Source organism: Cupressus sempervirens, chromosome 9 (assembly GCF_028749045.1).
Source record: "Cupressus sempervirens isolate cs-2001-9-10 chromosome 9, ASM2874904v1, whole genome shotgun sequence".
Taxonomy (NCBI): Eukaryota; Viridiplantae; Streptophyta; class Pinopsida; order Cupressales; family Cupressaceae; genus Cupressus; species Cupressus sempervirens.
The window spans coordinates 64,170,972-64,191,148 of record NC_143126.1 but is presented as its reverse complement, the minus strand read 5'-3'; the positions used below and the strand labels follow the sequence as shown (position 1 = coordinate 64,191,148).

The 20,177-nt window shown below is 38.4% G+C and overlaps 1 protein-coding gene across 1 annotated transcript in view; it reads right to left on the bottom strand.

Moving 5' to 3' along the window:
* Positions 1–16,085, bottom strand: part of LOC149537646 (MADS-box transcription factor 23-like) — a 169,923-nt gene extending 153,838 nt beyond the window's left edge. The window contains exon 1 of the mRNA XM_089801394.1: positions 15,904–16,085. Coding sequence (XP_089657520.1) covers positions 15,904–16,085 — 182 coding nt within the window. The remainder of the gene's footprint in view (positions 1–15,903) is intronic.
* Positions 16,086–20,177: the final 4,092 nt, after the last annotated feature.

The window sequence follows — 20,177 nt, the reverse complement described above, 5'->3', positions numbered from 1 at the left end:
AAGAACAAGAATGAGAATCTCACCCCAACCACCAAGTAGTAGAGGTTAGCATCTGCTTCACTCTTCACAAAGCCCATTTTCTACAAGTATGTATCAACGCGCTCATACCATGCTCTAGGAGCTTGCTTAAGTCCATACAATGCTTTCTTCAATCTGCACACATGGGTCTCTTTGTTGTGTGCTACAAAGCCTTCTAGTTGTTCTATGTATACCTCCTCATTCAACTCACCATTAAGGAATGTTGTCTTGACATCCATTTGATGGATTTGTCATCCCATCTATGATGCACGTGAGATTATAGCTCGTATAGAAGTATACCTAGCAACTGGAGCAAATGTCTCCTCATAGTCTATTCCCTCCTTCTGAGAGAACCCCTTTGGCATGAACCTCGTCTTGTATTTCTCAATGCTACCATTTGCACCATGCTTTATCTTATAGATCTAGCATGATCCAACTATAGCCCTATTTGTTGGTCTAGGTACTACCTCCCACACATCATTCTGCATTATTGAAGAATATTCCTTAACCATAACATCTCACCATACCTGATGTTCTATAGCTTCCTGATAGCTAGAAGGCTCACTATCTACCAACTGACTAACTAATGCCACATAGTCATTGAACTTGGCTGGTTGTCTTCGCTGTCTAGTACTCTTCCTAGGAGCTCCCACAAACTCTTGAGTATCCCTTTGTGTACCTAAAACCTCATGGTTCCCGCTGCCAATTGTAGAGGATAAAATTTCAACCTCTAAGTCTTCTAGATGCATTTCTTGTTGTACTTGTTTCTCCATGCTCTATGAATCTTCACTAACTGAGTCTACACTCATACTAGTAACTATACTTGAGCTTTGTTGCCCTTGACTTGGTCTTGGAGCTTATGTTGGTTACTCACTCTAATCATCTACTCGCAAATCTCTTGATCTCCTAAATGCCTTGTCCTCCATGAACTTGACATCACGTCTGACAATTATTCTTTTAGTCCCTAGAATGAAAATCCTATATGCCTTTGAGGTCTCACTATACCAAACAAAGTACCCCCTCTCTATAGTCTAATCTAACTTTGTACATGTATCTCTAGAAATATGACAATATTCCAAACTCTCAAATATCTTGAAGTGACTAACATCTGGATTCTTCCCTGTGAAAGCCTGCTCCAGTGTCATCTTCCCTAGCACCTTGTGTGGAACTCTATTCTAGATGTAGACTATTGTATTACACACCTCTGCCCATAAGTAACAAGGCATGTCCTGGTCATGTAGCATAGCTCTTGCTACCTCTGATATAGAACAGTTCTTTCTCTCAGCAACTCCATTCTACTATGGATTGTAAGGAATAGTCCATTCTCTCTTGATTCCTTCTTTGGTACAAAACTCGTGGAAGACATTTCCTTTGTACTCACCTCCATTGTCTAATCGAAGAACCTTTATCTTCTTTCCTGTCGAATTCTCCACAGGAGCCTTGAACTCTTGGAATCAACTAAAAACCTCATCCTTAGTCTTCAAGAAGTATATCTAGGTTTGTCTAGAGAAATCATCAGTAAAAGTAACATAGTAATCATATCTTTGAAGAGATTTCGTCGACATCAGTCCACAAAAATTTGAATGTACTAGATCAAGAACACCCTTAGATCTGGTGTCACTCCTTGGAAAAGATGCTTTTGCAAACTTCCCCAACACACATCCCTTACATACATCATCATGCTCTATGCTCACCTCTGGAACACTTGTCACTGTCTCATAAAGAAATCTAAGTGCTCCATGATGAATATGGCCCATCCTCCTATGCCATACCTCTCCAAGATCTCTAGGATTACTATTGCTCATGACTGCCTTAGGAGTATCAAACTGCAATCTATGAAGGCAACCACTCCTAACTCCAATAGTTATGGGTGATTTCCAATCCTTGTGCTTAATCAACACATTTGTCCCTCTAAAGAGTACATTATAGCCCCTATCCTGAAGAATAGATATAGAAATCAAATTCATACCTAAGCCTGGCACATATAACACATCATGAAATGGAATTATCTTTCCATTCTCCCTCTGAAACTGAACAGTCCCTTTCCCAACAGGGTTGAGTTTGGACAAGTTTCCCATAGAAATTTGGATGTTTGTGTCCTCCTCCTTGTAACTAGAGAAGTTTTATCATTTTTTCACCCACCAAGGATTCAAATTTTAAATGTACAGCCCGTCCAATGGCTAGTCCCTAGAATTAATATTATTCTAATGCCTAGGAGACATCGAAAAATCTAAACAATCAAACCTTGTAAAAGTTTCCACGGCCCACACGTTCTCTACCGTCAGATCTAAGTCAGATCTATGGTCGGCGCTATCTCACCATCAGAAGCTATGCAAGATTTACGTTCGTGACATGGTGCCCTTTCGCCACATGTCGGGTGGGTCCAATAGGTTGGGCAACATTTGTTGGTGACAAAAAAGTTTCACAACAGGTCGAAAAGGTTCCATGGCACCGTGGGTGCTATGTCGCTATCGTGTGTTGGCCGAAAAATTTTCTTAGCGACATAGCGCCCGACGAAAAGGTCTGACGGTAGGCAGGTTGCGTCATCGAGAAAATTGGCGGCGGGTGGTCAGTTTCACAGGTCGAAAAGCTTCAAAATGCGGCAAGGCGCCATAGCACCAATGGAAAACTCACAAGTTTTCTGTTGATGATATAGCGCCTGGTTGACACATGTCCCTCAGTAGGGTCAGGGTGGTATGAACCCTCCAGGTTGGTGCTTTGTCAGACCAAGGTGGTGCTTCATTAGTCTAATGGGGAGCAACCACGTATGCTAGGTCAGAATACAATCACTGTCACCAGTGCATGAAAGGGCTAACTTCTCCACCGTCAGATCAAGGAAGATCAACGGTAGCCGCCATCAAGCTATGGATAAGCCGCACGAGATTTACGTTAGCAAGATGGTGCCCTGATGACACGTGTCCGGTGTGTCCAAGTTTGGAGGCACAGGAAATATAGATGGTTGGCACGTGGCCAGTTCCCATTGACTAATACACTGAGGGGCAGGGGGCAGTATCTATTTTTCTTGCCGTCGGATCAAGAAAAATCAACAGAAGGTGCCATGTCACCATGGTGAAGTTGTGTGATCTTTACCATAGTGAAATGGTGCCCTTTCACCACGTGGATCAATGGGGCCAAGTTGCAATAGGGTACTTCGATTAGATATTACCAGGTGTCATTTGGTCGTAGTGCAGTTGCTGAGGTGGCACTAGATATGATGGGTTCAAGGTGAGGATAGCGTGGAACATGACAAGTCTTCATGATCGTCAGATCAAGGCAGATCAACAAAAGGTACTGTCTCGCTATGGTGAAGTTGTGCGATCTTTACCATAGCGACATAGCGTCTTGCCAACATGTGTCTCACTGGCTCAGCTAAGGTTGGCGATTAACGACTGACGGTTAGTGTGATTGTTATAGTTAATGACAAAAGTTTGGAGGGTGGCACAGTTAGTTCAATAAAAGGGTGGTTAACCATGAAGGACTTCCCAGGTGGTGGAAAGAAAAGAAGCGATTGGCCCGCATGGTCTAGTTGGCTTGTGGAACTAGGTTGACTCTCTAACCCCCTGCTGATTCATGAACCTAAGGGGTGAAGGTGATCGATTTTATCTTGCGATCTGATCTTCATGATCAATCCTGACCTACCAAAAATGAATGTGAAACATAGGGAGACACTCCACCGTCTCAGTTGATCCATCTACCTGGTCGGAATGTAGTTATGGCACCGTTTTGTCTTCTCTAGGCTCTTTCTTAGAGGAATATCAGATTTTGGTACTCAAGACCACCAGATCTTTGATTGGATTTTCAGGGTGAGAAGTTATTGCCAGTAGTTGAGAAGTAAATTTAATGCAAAAATCCTTAGTTATGCCTGAACTATAAAGGCATTTTTGTGATCTTTTCTTGAAGGGATTCCTTTTCTGATTTCTCTACTACTGCTCACAGGTTTGCAGTGTAAAATTCCCTTTGTCTCTGAGCTATATAACATTCTGTATCATCTCCTTCAGCCATCAATGCATATGTGCATCCATCTTGCCTCTCATTGGTGTATTGTTGAGATCTGTGGCTTACGTACTATGTCTATTTTTGGCCTATTGGATAATATATAAGTGAATCATTTTCCTTGTGTTATTCAATTGGTTTCTTGATCTATATGTGGTTATTGATTGACATAAGTCTGGGTGTGTATGTCTTTTGGATGTTATCTTGGTTTTTTAGTGCATATATGGGCAAAAAAGAAGTCTGAACACTCTATTTTGTTGCATCACCTCCTTATATTAGACTAGGTAGATTTGTTTTTGTGCTCTCTCTCTCTCCCTTTTCCTCTCCAAGAATAGTTAAGTGCACCCTGATAGTAAGAGGAAGCCGGCCTTCTCTAGAGACTCAACCTCGCAGTTCAAGTCCCATAGCTTGGAGGTTGTTTCCATGTTTCACTAGGTTGTCCTCACGCATAGGCCTTGGACAAGGGTGCAAACCTAAGTGACAATAGTTTTTGGCATGCCTGGTGGGACACTTTCTTAAACAAAATTTTAAGTCTACTGGTGTCAAGAAGAAAAAGTTTCAGAGATTAATGCTGAAGAGGTAGTGCTGGCTTCAGTATTCAAGCCTTTAAGAGGCTGATCCTTCAAAGTACCTGGCAACTCTAAACATCAGCAAATCTGGTTCCAGGCCAAAGTTGCAGAAATTCATGCCCAAAGCTGAAACAAGGGCGACTTCTAGAGGTAAATTTCAATATCAAGAGCTTTCTCTTTCAAATCCTAGAAGAAGGAGGACTAGAACTTCATTATCACCATTTAGGGGTGTAATAACAGTTAATATACCTGTAAGATCTGTCTCTACTCCTCCTATTGCTTGAACTTAGCCTAGATTGCCATCAACACTCATCAATAGAACACTTGTTTACATGGCACAACCAAGAGTTCATACTTTTGCCACCTTTAATGGTGGAAGTCCTCTATTGTTAGCCCAAAGACATGATATAGCAGTATTTGCACTAAATGGTATACCTGATTTTACTGGTGAAACTTCCATCTCCCCTTTAGAGCATATCCAAGAGGTAGCAAATGTCTGTAATATTCATGGTATTATAGAGGATGATGTTTTTGTCAGACTTCTAGCCTCATCTTGAAAAGGAAAAGCATTATAGTGGTATAGAGGCTTAGTTCATGGTTCTATAACTGATTGGGATGGACTAGGAGCAAGATTATGCAAACATTTTGAGGATAAGAGAGACCATTTGTCACTTTTAGAGCAACTGACTACAATAAAAAGAGCCCCCATGAATGTATGATTGATTTTAATTATAGATTTGAAAAGACATGGGATAGAATACCCACTACAGTGAAACCTACCCCTGGTAATGCCTTCTTGCATTACCTTCGAACTTTTAATAGTGACATTGCCACTACAATCCAAACTATGGGAGTAGATACCTTGCCTAATGCTTATGAGATAGCCATAAAAGCCGAGAACATCCTGATACAAGGAGGAAAATTGGCTCCAAGGCCCCCTATGCCTTTCTTTCCTGATGTTCCTAACCACCAACCAGCAATGGCCCCTCTTCCTACAACTTCTACATCACAAGCCCTTACTCCAGTTCCCCATGCTTCCACATCCTCAAATGGGATAGATGAACTCAAAGAGATGCTCCAAAGTCTAGTGCTGAATGCAGATAAAAGAGAGAAGACCCTAGACAAAAAATTGCAAGAATAGGGGAGGGAGTTGAAGGACCAAGGGAAGAGATTAGAGGATAGATTTTCTATGATACAAAAAATGAGTAACAAGGTGGTGGCCTTAGAAAGGCAGCAAGCTCAAGGTGGCAAGCCTCCCCAATTGCAATATCAGGCTCCAAATGGTGGTAGGCATCCTAATCAGTGGAATAGCTCTTTTGATCAGGGTAGGCAAAATAGTCATGCTTCTGCTTCAAGCTCAAATCAGAATAGAGCTATGGTCCCTCAAAATAAGTTGGCCCAAGATAAAGATTTCTATCCTTCTTGCAACTATTCTTATGCCTATTGCATGTGCCAGAAGGTAGAATCTTATTTGGCCCTAACTGCCCAAGAACCTCCAGCAAAGCAATTGTACAAGGAGGATCATTCCAAGGAGGCCTCATATATTCAAGGACATGATGATTGCTCTTTCATGAATCATCAGATTGGGGAGCATTGTAATGTAAACTAGGATTCCATTGCTCATAACACAAGAAGTAAGAAGAGAGCTATGGAATATGATGCTCCTCCTTCTCCTAAGCAGGCCTCAACTTCAAGTGCTATACCTCATACACAAGCAGCAAATGAACAAACAAGTACTTCACAGCAGCAAAAGCAAGATTCTAGAAAGAAACATGCAAGTGATCCTTATGTTGCTCCATCTCAACCTCTTATAAGTGCAGCTCCCAAAGTTTCTACCAAAGTTCCTAATACACCTTTCAGTGTGGTAGAACAAATGAAGAGGACAAATGTGAACATTTCCATGTGGGATGTTGTTGCTATCATACCAATGCAGAAGATGATGTTGCAGCAAGAATTAGAGAAGATTGAACCCAAGGATCAACCATCTACCATGGAGAGTGCCACAAGTCTAGTATAACCAGTAGGCGATGTGGAGACAAATAAAAAGGTTAGACCACCTGCATTCTATGTTTCTCTAATTATAGGGGGAAAATTAGTCCATAATTGCATGATAGATTTAGGGGCTAGTAGCTCAGTAATACCTAGGTGTGTTGCTGATGCTTTAGGAATGAAACATGAGCCCATTGTTAGGGATGTATTACAATTAGATGGTAGTGCTATCAAAACTGTAGGTATCCTTAGGAATGTGGAAATGGCCCTACATGCATGCCTTGGTTGCACTGTGGTTCAAGACATATCTGTTGCTGAAGTCAAGCCTTATTTTGCTATCTGTCTTTCAAGAGACTTCACTGCTAAAATTGGTGGATTCATATCTACTGATTGGTCATATATGTCATTTAAGACCAGATATGCAGCCAATGCCCCAATTAGAGCAGAACCTCAAGCCCTTCATCACACTGAATCTTACACCCCTAATCCCATCAACATGAATTACCCTATTCTACAGATGGATGAAAATGACATAGAAAATGAGCCTGTCACTTCCATAACAGAGATTCCTGACTTCTTCTTGGATGAGTGGGTAAATGCATATCAATTTGAGCCTATGTTAGAGACTCTTGAGATAGGCCTTAGTACATATTGCATAATAGAGAAAGATGCTCAAGTTCCTGATCTTACTGGGACTAATGATGATATAAATGGAACATGGAGTATGTACTTTGATGGCTCAAGGAATAGAAATGGGTCAGGGGCTGGTGTTATGCTGATCTCTCCTGCACAAATAAGATACTACTTTTCCTTTAGACTCCAATTTAGTTGCACCAATAATGTGGCCGAGTATGAATCTTTGATTTAAGGTCTCTTACTTGCCCAAAAGAGAGGAATTCAAGCCATGAAAGTATATGGGGATAGTGAGTTGGTAGTTAACCAAGTGAGAAACTAGAATATCACCAAAAATGGCCTACTCAAGTCTTACAAACATGGAGTCTGGGATTTTCTTGAGGGCTTCAATGCATTTAATATTCAGAACATTCCTAGGAAATAAAATAGACATGTTGATAGACTTGCAGCAGTGGGTGCAGGTTATGATGTACCATGGAATCTTGAGAAAAAGAAGAAGCAACAAATAAGAGTGGTAGTGAGGCCTGCCATCCCTGAAAACAACACTCGTTGGCAGGTGTTTGATTCTGATGAGCAAATTGTGAGTTTCTTGCAGAATGAGGCAGAATTCTCAAATAGAAACCAGTCAAGACTGCAAGACCAGTATGGTGATCAGATCATTCACCTCAGTTCTAACAAGTTTCCCAAGGGTCTCATTACCTTGGAGAGTGTCTTTAATTATGATGATCAAACAAGAGGCAAAGGGATGAATCTAGCCATAGAAAAGGATGATTATGCTCCAGTTACAATTGCTGATGGAAAATCTTTGAATATGGGGAAGGAATGTTCTGAAATTGGGCAAGAAAACTTCATTCAGTTATGTCAAGAATTTAATGATGTATTTTCTTGGACATATGATGACTTAAAAGGATTTGATCCTAGTTTTTTTCAGCATACCATAGATTTAGTTGATAAGGCCAAACCAGTAAGGCAAAAATAGAGACCAGTGAATCCTAAGATTGAGCCCCTAATGAGAAAAGAACTATCCAAGTTGATAGAGGCTAATATAATATTTCCTATCAAACACTCATCATGGGTAGCTAACCTTGTCCCTGTAAGGAAGAAGAATGGAGAAATCACACCATGTGTGGACTTTAGATACCTTAATCAGGCTTCTCTTAAAGATCACCATCCTCTCCCTTCCATGGAGCAGATTCTGTCCAAGGTCAGTGGTTCAAGGAGATTCTCTTTTCTTGATAGATTCTCTAGTTATAATCAAGTGCTGGTTAAAGAATCTGACATATATAAGACAACATTTACTACTAAATGAGGCACCTATGCTTATTGCAAGATGCCATTTGGGCTAACAAATGCAGGTGCCACATTTCAGAAGGCAATAGAGATGGCCTTCAAAAAATTAATTGACAAGTTTGTCTTAGTATACCTTGATGATATAACTGTTTATTCAAAAAATGTAGAAGATCATTTTGATCATCTAAGATAGGTATTTCTAAGATGTAGAGAGTTTGGGGTTTCCCTTAACCCAGCCAAGTGTGTCTTTGCTACAAGCCAAGGAAAATTATTGGGACACATTGTATCTAAGGATGGGTTGACCATTGATTCAGAAAGAACAAAGGCAATACTTGCCCTTCCTCTTCCTAAACACAAGAAGGGGCTGCAAAGTTTGCTGGGTAGAATAAATTTTGTAAGAAGGTTCATTCCTAATCTTGCTACCATGGTGAAACCTCTTACATCTATGCTTAAGAAAGGTATGGTTTTCTCATGCACTAAGGAAGGGAAGGAGAGTTTTGAAGAGATCAAGATAGCCATAACCTTAGCCCCTACTCTCATGAACCCAAATTTTGAGAAAGATTTCATCCTCTACACTCTAGGTGGTGAGTCAAGTATCTCTGCTGTCTTGACTCAAACAAATGGCAAGGATGAGGAGCAGCCCATAGCCTTCTTCAGTGAAGGGCTCAAGGAATATGAAGATAAGTATAGTTATGTAGAAGCAAGCCCTTGCAGTCATTAGAGCCTTGAAGAAATTCAAGCACCTCTTATCCCACAATAGGATCCATTTGTTGGTGCCCCATGCCAGTGTAAAAGACTGCCTGTTAAGCAAGGATATCAGTGAAAAGAGAACTAGATGGATCACTAGGGTAATGGAATATGATGTGGATATTTAGATTACCAAGCTGGTAAGAGGGAGAGGATTGTGCAAAGAAATGTTATTAGGCCAAGATTCAGATGAAGAGCCTGCTATGGTAATAACATAGCAACAGGAGAAAGGAAATGTTAATGGTCCAAGGAGATGGATAAATGATATGAAGAGCTTCTTATTAGGGGATGGATACCCTTAGGGATTGGATAGAGCTAAAAGAAGACAATATAGACTGCAGTCCATTCCCTATGTTGTGATTGATGGTATCCTATTCAGGAGGGATTTTAATGGGACCCTATTGAGATGCATTGAAAACGATCAGGCTGAGAGGATGATTAAGGAACTTCATGATGGCCCTGATGGTGGCCATTTCTCTGCAAGAACGATTGCCATGAAGATCATGAGGGCTGGTTATTATTGGCCATCTCTATTCCATGATTGTTATGGATATGTGAGAAAATGTGAGAAATGTGCTTTCTTCTCGGGCAAACAAAGGCTTGCAACTCTCCCCCTTCGTCCTATTTAGGTGGACCAGCCCTTTACTCAGTGGGGGTTGGATTTTATAGGCCCTATTAATCCTCCATCTAGTGCAAGTCATAAATGCATTTTGGCTGTTACTGATTATTTCACTAGATGGACAGAGGCAGTTGCCTTGAAGGATGCCATAGAACCATCAGTTGTTGAATTCCTTGATGGAATTGTATGTAGGTTTGGTGCTCCTTCTACTATCATCTTAGACAATGCTAGGTCTTTTGTTGGGACCCAGACTTGTGCATGGGCAATGAATCACAATATCTACCTGAGCACATCATCAAATTACTATCCCCAGGGTAATGGTTTGGCTGAGTCTTCCAACAAGAATCTAATCAGAATCATGAAGAGGACAATAGAAGACAATTAGAGGGTCTCGCATAAGAAATTAAGAACTGCTCTATGGGCTGATAGGATAACACCCAAGAGATCTGTTGGGAATTCACCTTTTGTGCTAGTATATGGTAGGGAGGCCAGACTCCCAATTTCATTGGAATTCCCATCCTTTGAGTTGGCTCATTAGCTGGAATTGATTGAAGATAATGCCATGTTAGTAAGAATGGTAGAGTTGATTGAACTAGAAGAAAAGAGAAATAAGGCTATTCAAACCCTAGAGATACATCAACAGTAGATGAAAAGGAGTTTTGATAAGAAAACTAGGGTTAGGACCTTCAGAAAAGGAGGATTAGTTCTAAAGTGGGATTATGACAGAGCAAAACCAGGAAGACATTCCAAGTTTGACCCACTATGGAGTGGCCTCTATCGGATTGCCAGTTGCAAACAGGCTAATGCATTTCAGTTGAGCAGGCCAAATAGAGAGATTTTTCCCATTCTAGTCAATGGGATTTATCTTAAAGCTTGTTTCTAATTTGGGTCAAGTTCCTGTATATAGGTAGTTTAGTTTCTTTTCTGTTGTTTCCTACTTTTCAAGAAGTGCACGGGCACAACCATCTCCCTATGAGGTAGCAGATTTTGAGGTGTCTCAAGTTGTAGAGGAAGTTTTGTTTTTGTTTCCAGTTGCAGTCGTAGAGCTAGGGTTTTCAATGTTTTGATCTCCTCCCAGAAGGGTTAGGATTTTGCAGTTCTCAGATTCACACTTTTTCGACCCTATGGCCCAATGGATTGTTACAGGCACTGGTCATGCATCAAGTAGGCTCATGCCCCTTGTGAGTCACCAGAAATGTTATCATTTCTTCACCCGCCAAGTATTCGAATTTTAAATGTCCAGCTCGTCCAACGGCTAGTCCCTAGAATTAATATTATTCTAATGCCTAGGAGACATCAAAAAATCTAAATGATCAAACCTTGTAAAAGTTTCCATGGCCCACAGGTTCTCTGTCATCAGATCTAAGTCAGATCTACGATCGACGCTATATCGCCATCAGAAGCTACGCGAGATTTACGTTCATGACATGGCACCTTTTCGCCACGTGTCCAGTGGGTCCAACAGGCCGAGCAACATGTTTTGGCAACGAAATAGTTTCACACTGGGTTGGAAAGGTTCCACGGCACCGTGGGCGCTATGTCGCTATTGTGTGTTGGCCAAAAAATTTGCATAGCGACATAGTGCCGGACGGAAAGGTCTAACGGCGGGCAAGTTGCGTCACCAAGAAAGTTAGCGGCGAGCGGTTAGTTTCATGGGCCAGAAAGCTTCAAAATGCAGCAAGGCACCATGGCGCCAACAAAAAACTCATGAATTTTCCGTTGGCGACATCGCGCCTGGTTGACATGTGTCCCTCAGTAGGGTTAGGGCAGTATGAACCCTCCAAGTTGGTGCTTTGTCAGACCAAGGTGGTGATTCGTTAGGCCAATGGGGAGCAACCACATATGCCAGCTAAAAATACAGTCAGCATCGCCAGTGCATGAAAGGGCTAACTTCTCCACCGTCGGATCAAGGAAGATCAACGACAGGCACCATCGTGCTATGGATAAGCTGCACGAGATTTAAGTTAGCAAGATGGTGCCCTGATGACACGTATTTGGTGCGTCCAAGTTCAGAGGTGCAAGAAATATAGATGGTTGGCACGTGGCCGGTTCCCATTGATTGATACATTGAGGGCAGGGGGCAGTATCTATTTTTCTTGCCCTCGGATCAAGGAAAATTGATGGAAGGCGCCATGTCACCATGGTGAAGTTGCGCGATCTTTACCATAGTGACATGGTGCCCTATGACCACGTGGATTAGTGGGGCCAAGTTGCAAAGGGTACGTCTGTTAGATATTGCCAGGTGTCATTTGGGCATAGTGCGGTTGTTGAGGTGGCGCCAGATATGATGGGCCCAGGGTGAGAACAGCGAGGAACATGACGAGCATTCACGATCGTTAGATCAGGGTAGATCAACGGAAGGCACTATCTTGCTATGGTGAAGTTGTGTGATCTTTACCATAGCAACATAGCATCTTGCTGACACGTGTCTCGCTGGCTCGGCTAAGGTTGGCGGTTAACGGTTGACGGTCGTTACGATTAATGATAATAGTCTGGAGGGTGGCGCGGGTAGTTCAATAAAAGGGTGGTCAACCACAAAGGACTTCCTAGGTGGCGGAACGAAAAGAAGCAATTGGCCCGCGTGGCCCAGTTGGCTTGTGGAACTAGGTTGACTCTCTGACCCCCTTCTGACTCATGAACCTAAGGGGCGAAGGTGATAGATTTTATCTTGCGATATGATCTTCATGATCAATCCTGACCTACCAAAAATGAATGTGAAACATAGGGAGACACTCCACTGTCTCAATCGATCCATCTACCTGGTCAGAATGCAGTTATGGCACTGTTTTGTCTTCTCCAGGCTCTTTCTCAAAGGAATATCAGATTTTGGTACTCAAGAACACCAGATCTTTGATTGGATTTTCAGGGTGAGAAGTTATTGCTAGTAGTTGAGAAGTAAATGTAATGCAAAAATCTTTAGTTATGCCTGAACTATAAAGGCATTTTTGTGATCTTTTCTTGAAGGGATTCCTTTTTTGATTTCTCTGCTACTGCTCGCAGGTCTGCAGTGTAAAATTCCCTTTGTCTCTAAGTTGTATAATATTTTGTATCATCTCCTTTAGCCATCAATGCATATGTGCATCCATCTTGCCTCTCATTGATGTATTGTTGAGATTTGTGGCTTGCATACTGTGTCTATTTTTGGCCTATTGGATAATATATAAGTGAATCCTTTTCCTTGTGTTATTCAGTTGGTTTCCTGGTCTGTATGTGGTTATTGATTGACATAAGTCTGGGTGTGTATGTCTTTTGGATGTTATCTTCATTTTGTAGTGCATATATGGGCAGAAAAGAAGTCTGAACACTCTATTTTGGTGCATCACCTCCTTAGATTAGACTAGGTAGATTTTCTTTTGTGCTCTCTCTCTCCCATTTCCTCTCCAAGAGTAGTTAGGTGCACCCTGATAGGAAGAGGAAGCCGACCTTCTCCGGAGACTCAACCTCGCAGTTCAAGTCCCATAGCTTGGAGGTTGTTTCCATGTTTCACTAGGTTGTCCTCGCGCATAAGCCTTGGACAAGGGTGCAAACCTAAGTGACAACAAGAAGTAATCTCTAACTTCTGTCATATGAAATGACGCCCTACTATCTATATACCAAATACACTTTGAGGTTGAGCTAACCATACAAGCTATGAGTGCAAACTCATCTTCCATTCTATTGGAGAGTTCTTCCGCACTTGCTAAAGTTTCCACTTGCTTCTTACCCTTTTTCCTCTCTAAGAAATCACTGACATCGTGGCCAAACTCGTGACATCCAAAGCACTTAACCTTAGAAAGGTCCTTCTTCTTCTTTTCATTTTGTGAATTCGATCCTTCGCTAGATCCCTTCTTTGCTTTTCCTTTACCCGCTAGGGCAACATTCTCTTGTTCCACCTCATTTTTCTAACTCTTGTTTGCCCCATTAACAAGACTTAGTCTAAACTCCTCCTAAGTGAAATTAGTGCATAGTCGATCCCAACTCGGTAAAGTATCTCATCCACTAACAACATGAACAAAGAGACTTCATTGTTTAGTAAACCCATTTAGGGCTATTCTCAATAGCTCGTCATCACTAGGGCTATCTCCAATAGCTGCTAACTCGTCCTTGACAAGTCTAATCTTGGTGAGGTAACTTGTGACATCTTCTCCCTGATTCATTAGGTATTCTTTAGCTTCTCTTTGAGAATCAACTTCCTGTTAGTGGTAGCATTCTAGTATAGATTCAGAATGGCATCCCACATCTTCTTCACCATATCTAGCTCTGTGATATGTGGATCAATATGATCCTTAACACCATCAAGGATAATCCTCCATGCTTTGACATCATCCTTCTTATACACTGCAAGCTGTGTTGCATCCATTGGTACATGTACAACACTAGTAGCATAATCCTTGATACCATTCTCTTCCAACAATAAAAAAATTTTGTCCTTCCAGACACCAAAATTTGAGGCACCATCCAATCTATCTTGATCTCTCAAACCAGCTGAAGCCATCTCAAGGGTTTAAAGCAATAATAAATCTAAAGAGATCAAAATTTCTTTTTTAGGGCAAAACTTTTCTACCCTTAACAATGCTTTGATACCATGTGAAAAAATTAACTATTGCAATCAGTAATTATTAATCTCCTATCATAAACGATTATTAAACTATTAAAAATAAATTCTCAGCTAACATCGAAAAATAACACAACTGCAACTTCATTTATAAAATACGGAAAGAAATGCACAACACAATGAACACAATATTTTCGGACAAATTGTCCCTGGAAAAACCCCTAATGGAAAACTCAATTCTACAGATGAGAAATTATATTAAACTTCAGCAAATCAAGAGATACAAAATTCCTTGGCTCTTACTAGCAGAATTTTGACAACCTCCTAATTTATCCCGCTGATATTCCCCACTGCTATTCCCACGCTAACATTGTGCCCTTGCTAACACTGGAAGACTATTTGCTAACACTGCAAACTTACAAACTCATTTGCTAGCACTGCAAATGTTTCACCCAACTTCATGTTCTCCAAATGCCCCCCTGACCTCCTTTTATACTACTCCTGTTGGTAAACCAACGGTCGAGATTGATTTACAATCGACGGTTGAGACTAAAACAACTTAACAACCCTATCCAAGTCGATTTCTAGTTGTTTCCAAAAGTGGTCAATTAATTAACAAATATTTGTTTCTAATCTAACCAATTAGTTAGCAAAACAATTACTTACTAAATAATAGCAAATGGACTCCAAAGCTAACAAAAGTAACATAAGCTTTTTCATATTATCTTATACTTATAAAAACTTTATCATATTATTTTATAAATAATAATTTTTTAAATAATAATTACAATTTTTATTTATGTATAATTTTGAAGTTCTAAAATATATTATAAATCTTTTCTATGCTAAATTAAATTTTATAAACAAATTTTTCACAGAAGTATAATTTCTGAGAATATTTTTCGAATGTGGTTTAAGCTTCCGTAAATCAATCAGTTTACTATATTCTTTCCCTAAAATTAATTCTATGAATTTTTTTTGTAAAAATTCTATGGTAAGTTTTGCATAAGAGTACTGGCAATATAAACGAGGCAAATAGCAATTTGTTGAATCTATAAATAGCCCCGGCTGTATGGCTTAAGGGTCTATTGAGTTTTGAATGGGATAATACAACTTGTTTCTGTTCTGGATTATTGTTTATTTAATAGGTTTGAATGGTACAATCCAACTCGTTTCTGTTCTGGCTTATAATTTATTTAAATTATTATTTTTTGAGCAATTTGAAGGCTTCTGGTCAGAAATCCAGGCTTGGCTGTTACCCAGTTAGTGAAAGTTTTCTTGGGAAGCATATTGGCTGGTAACATATTATCAAAACCCAAATTGCTGAAAATACCTTAAATATTAATCAATTGTCATTCAGATAGATCAAGGTCGCAGCTATCCTGGATGTAATTCTAACTTTTTTTGGCCTTTAGAAATAAAACCCTAAGAGATAGACAAAGTAGTGCTCGCTCGAATCGAAAACCCTACGGATGTGAAGGAAAAGATGAAAGAGTTAAACAAATGCATACCCGTGACTGCCGTACTCGAAGAGTTTCCCTCGGCTGGAGAAGATGATGAGACCCACTTCTGCCTGGCACAGCACAGACAGTTCATGCGCCTTCTTTATCAGCCCACTTCGCCTCTTTGAGAACGTCACCTGCTGATTTGTTCGGTTCTCGATCCTCTTTATTTCTATCTTTCCCCGCCCCATCTATCTGAAAGCAACGAAACCCCATCTAGTGAATCTCAGTAGATTTGTACAGTTGTTTTACTGCTAATGTCAATTCATCCTTTTCTTCTTATTGTGTTGTTAGATCTGAAACATGTGATTCTAAAAATCAAATAGAAACTATGTACACAATCTCATCAACCAGATATACTTGCATGAAAACTGATCTAATCGGTTAACCGTATTTCACACAAGAGAGAAAGATTCTAAACGCAAAAAATTGGGCTAGCGCTCACGCAAGAGGAAAAGTCTTGCAAAGAAACGCCAAGTAGGAATCGTCCTATCGTCTACCTCGTACACAGAGTTTCCAAGGAGCAGTACAATACTCTTAGTCAGATCGTTGTGCCGCAAGTTGTTCTTTTCTAGGTTTAGTATTCCTGGGCATGATCAAGATTCACATTTACCGCTGTTGCCCTAAACAACTTCCTTTTATCTGCTACCCATTGCAAGTCAGCTAAGGGACGATATGGTAGGACATTTAGATTTGGAGAAGGTAGAGAGATAGGGGATCAAATAAACGGCTGAGGTTGTTCTACTGAAATGTTAATAGTATCTCCAACATTTTTGCTCTAAATACGTGGAGGCCACCACGAGCTGACAGGCCACGCGAACTGTTGTCTCACTGTAGAAGCATATTTCCAATGAACATGCGGCTTCCACTATCTCTCCCTTTTCGCTTATAAATTATATCATACGTCCGCTTTGTTGCCCAAATATGCCCTAATGAGGTTTCACTTACAACCTAATTCTGGGGAGCCGGAAACAACGACATTTGTCAGTCATCTATTGGATAGCATTAAGAGAATTTCAATGTCCTTTAGTATATTAGTTTACTTAGGCTATATCTGATGAAAGGTCAATATCACGCCTTTCAATGGAGGTATCGTAATATGAAAAGGTTGGTTCACATTTCGGTTGTCTTTTTCCAATGAAAATTATTTAAAGACATCATGCGCTATAATTTTGTATTATAAAATTGTGTTTCTGTTTCCAAACCGTTTTAAATGAAGGTTTCAAAGGTCAGATTTTATAAATCAATTATAATGTGTCATTTTTTTTTATTGTTCTGGGTTTAAATTGCTATGAAAGAAAATAAATAGAATGGAAAGTAAAATGTAACTTATAAAAAAATATTTTAAGATAATTTAAAATAATATTTAAAAATATTAAAAAATTAAAATATAATGAAAATATATTTTAATAATCAAGGATGTTTTAGTTAGAAATCACAAAATAAATGATCATATATATTTAATAAACTTGATAATAAATAGTAAGATATTAAAATTTTCTAAATCTGAAAAAAAAAATACTAATAAAAAATTTATCTTATCTAAATTTTTTAGATATATAATTAAATTAAATCATAATACTAAAATAAATGTAGCCTAATTCATAAACCATATAAAATCTAATTCTTAAAAATACTATTAGTCTTAATTCTAATAGTAGACCAAATCATAATACTAAAATAAATATAACCCAATTCATAAGCCATATAAAGCGCAACTCTTAAAAATACTATGAGTCTTAATTCTAACACTAGACCAAATTCAAAAAGAGTCCCTAACATCAATTATATTCAAAATCTAGATTAAATCCAATAGAACTCTAATTCTTCATCTAATCAAGGATAACCCTTCTCATAATTGAATATTAAGACATTATTGTAAGTTTTACTCAACTAGATAAACTTTGGAATCATATTACGGCAATGATAACAAAAGTAGAACAAACACATAACACAACAAATTATAGTGGTTCGACAAACTTGCCTACATCCACTCTTAAGTAGGGAAATCTCTTATTATTGTTTAACCAATACAATCACCAGTAAGAGAATGGAGAACGTGAATGGTCATGACCATTGGACTTCACATACCCAACAATCTCCCACTAGAAATCCAACTACTACAGCCATGATTAATAACATCCCTGCTTTTTTCTTTAAATGTTGATTATAACCATCCCCTAAGAAAATTTTAGTTTTTAATATCTATGTCCCAATTTCTTACCTTATGCTTTAGCTTCTCTTTCTCAACCTCACATTGATGTAGATGCTTGAGAAATTTGTGCCATTGCTTTCCATAGCTATTGTGAATAGCTCCCACTTCATTGAGAGTCTCTACTAGATATAAAGTATCTAGTTCACTTCCTTTTGTAATTAATTAGGACCTTTTTGTCACTTTCCATTTACTAAATTCCAACCTAACATAGATTCCTTGAGAGAAAAATTGCCCAACAAAAATGGATTATTTTTAAGCTAAGGGACACATTTGACATTTTGTAGCAGCCAAGTATTTTCATTGGCTAGTTTTAACAAAACATCTCATTTATCAATGATATTTAGAAATTTATCATCAATAAGAAATACCTTATTGAAATTCCCACTTTTAAAGGTTGAAAAAACTCCTGATGTGGGTTAGTATGGAATGATGCTCCTGTGTTGAGTACCCAATCATATCTTGCAACTTTTGTTGACGTCAAACTAAGAACCTCCCCATACTTCATATCTACTCCTTGCTTTCAACAAAGCTCTTATACCAATTGTAAGTTTACTTGAGCAGATAAACTTAACAATCATATTAAGAAAACGATAATAAAACTAGAACTAACACATAACACAACAAATTATTGTGGTTGGGAAAACTTGCCTACGTCCACTCTTAAGTAGGGAAATCTCTTATTATTGTTTAACCAAAACAATACAATTGATGGCATATACACAACCATTTATAGAGCCATATACAATCACCAAGTAAGAGAATGGAGAAGGTGAATGGTCATGACAATTGGACTTCACATACCCAACAATTATGACCTGCACCTAACCATCAAACCAAATATACCATTAAAGATATTTTCCATGTTATATAATACAATAAAGCAATAAAATTATATTATATGTTTGTGTGTGTGTGTGTGTGTGAGAGAGAGAGAGAGAAAGAGAGAGATTAATTTACTTTATAAAAAATATCTCACATTTAAAACTCAAAGCTTCCGCCCCAACCCCGCCCCCCCCCTCTCTCTCAATATATACAAACATTTATACATACATACATACACACACACACACACACATACATATATTTAAATATGTATGAATATATATGTGTGTGTGTGTGTATATATATATATATATATATATATATGCGTATATATATATACATATATATATATATATGCATATATATATATATATATATATATATATACATACATATATATACATATATGCGTATATATATATATATACATACATATATATATATGTGTGTGTATATATGTATATATATGCGTATATATATATATATGTATATATATGCGTATATATATATATGTATATATATGCGTATATATATATATATATATATATGCGTATATATATACATACATATATATATACATACATACATATATATATGTATGTATATATATATACGCATATATATATATATACATACACATATATATGTATATATATGCATATATATATATATATGTATATATGTATATATGTATATATGTATGTATATGTATGTATGTATGTATGTATGTATGTATATATATGTACATACATACATACATACATATATATATATATACATATATATATATATATATATATATATATATATACATATACATACATACATACATAAATACATACATACATAGATACATGTATGTATGTATGTATGTATATATTGTTGGAAATAACAACAGGAAAGTAAGTTCTAAGTGGGGGTGGCTGGGGGGTGAATCAACAATGAAAACTTTTGCCTCTTAAAACATATCACCAACATCCATCTCATACTTAACATGTAAACTGAAATAACTTAACATGCATCACATCCATTGCATAAAGTAAATTCAACACATGAGACAAGAAAGTTGGTTACCCAGAAACCCTCCAATGAAGGTAAAACAGGGGTGAGGATGACACCCATGAATCTTTATTATTGTAGTTTTAAAGCGTGGCCAATTATGGCTATAATGTGTTTTATCATAATCTATTATCTACTTTGTGAAGGGCTGAAAAAGTGTTAGGTCTTTCCCTTGTTAGACGGTTTA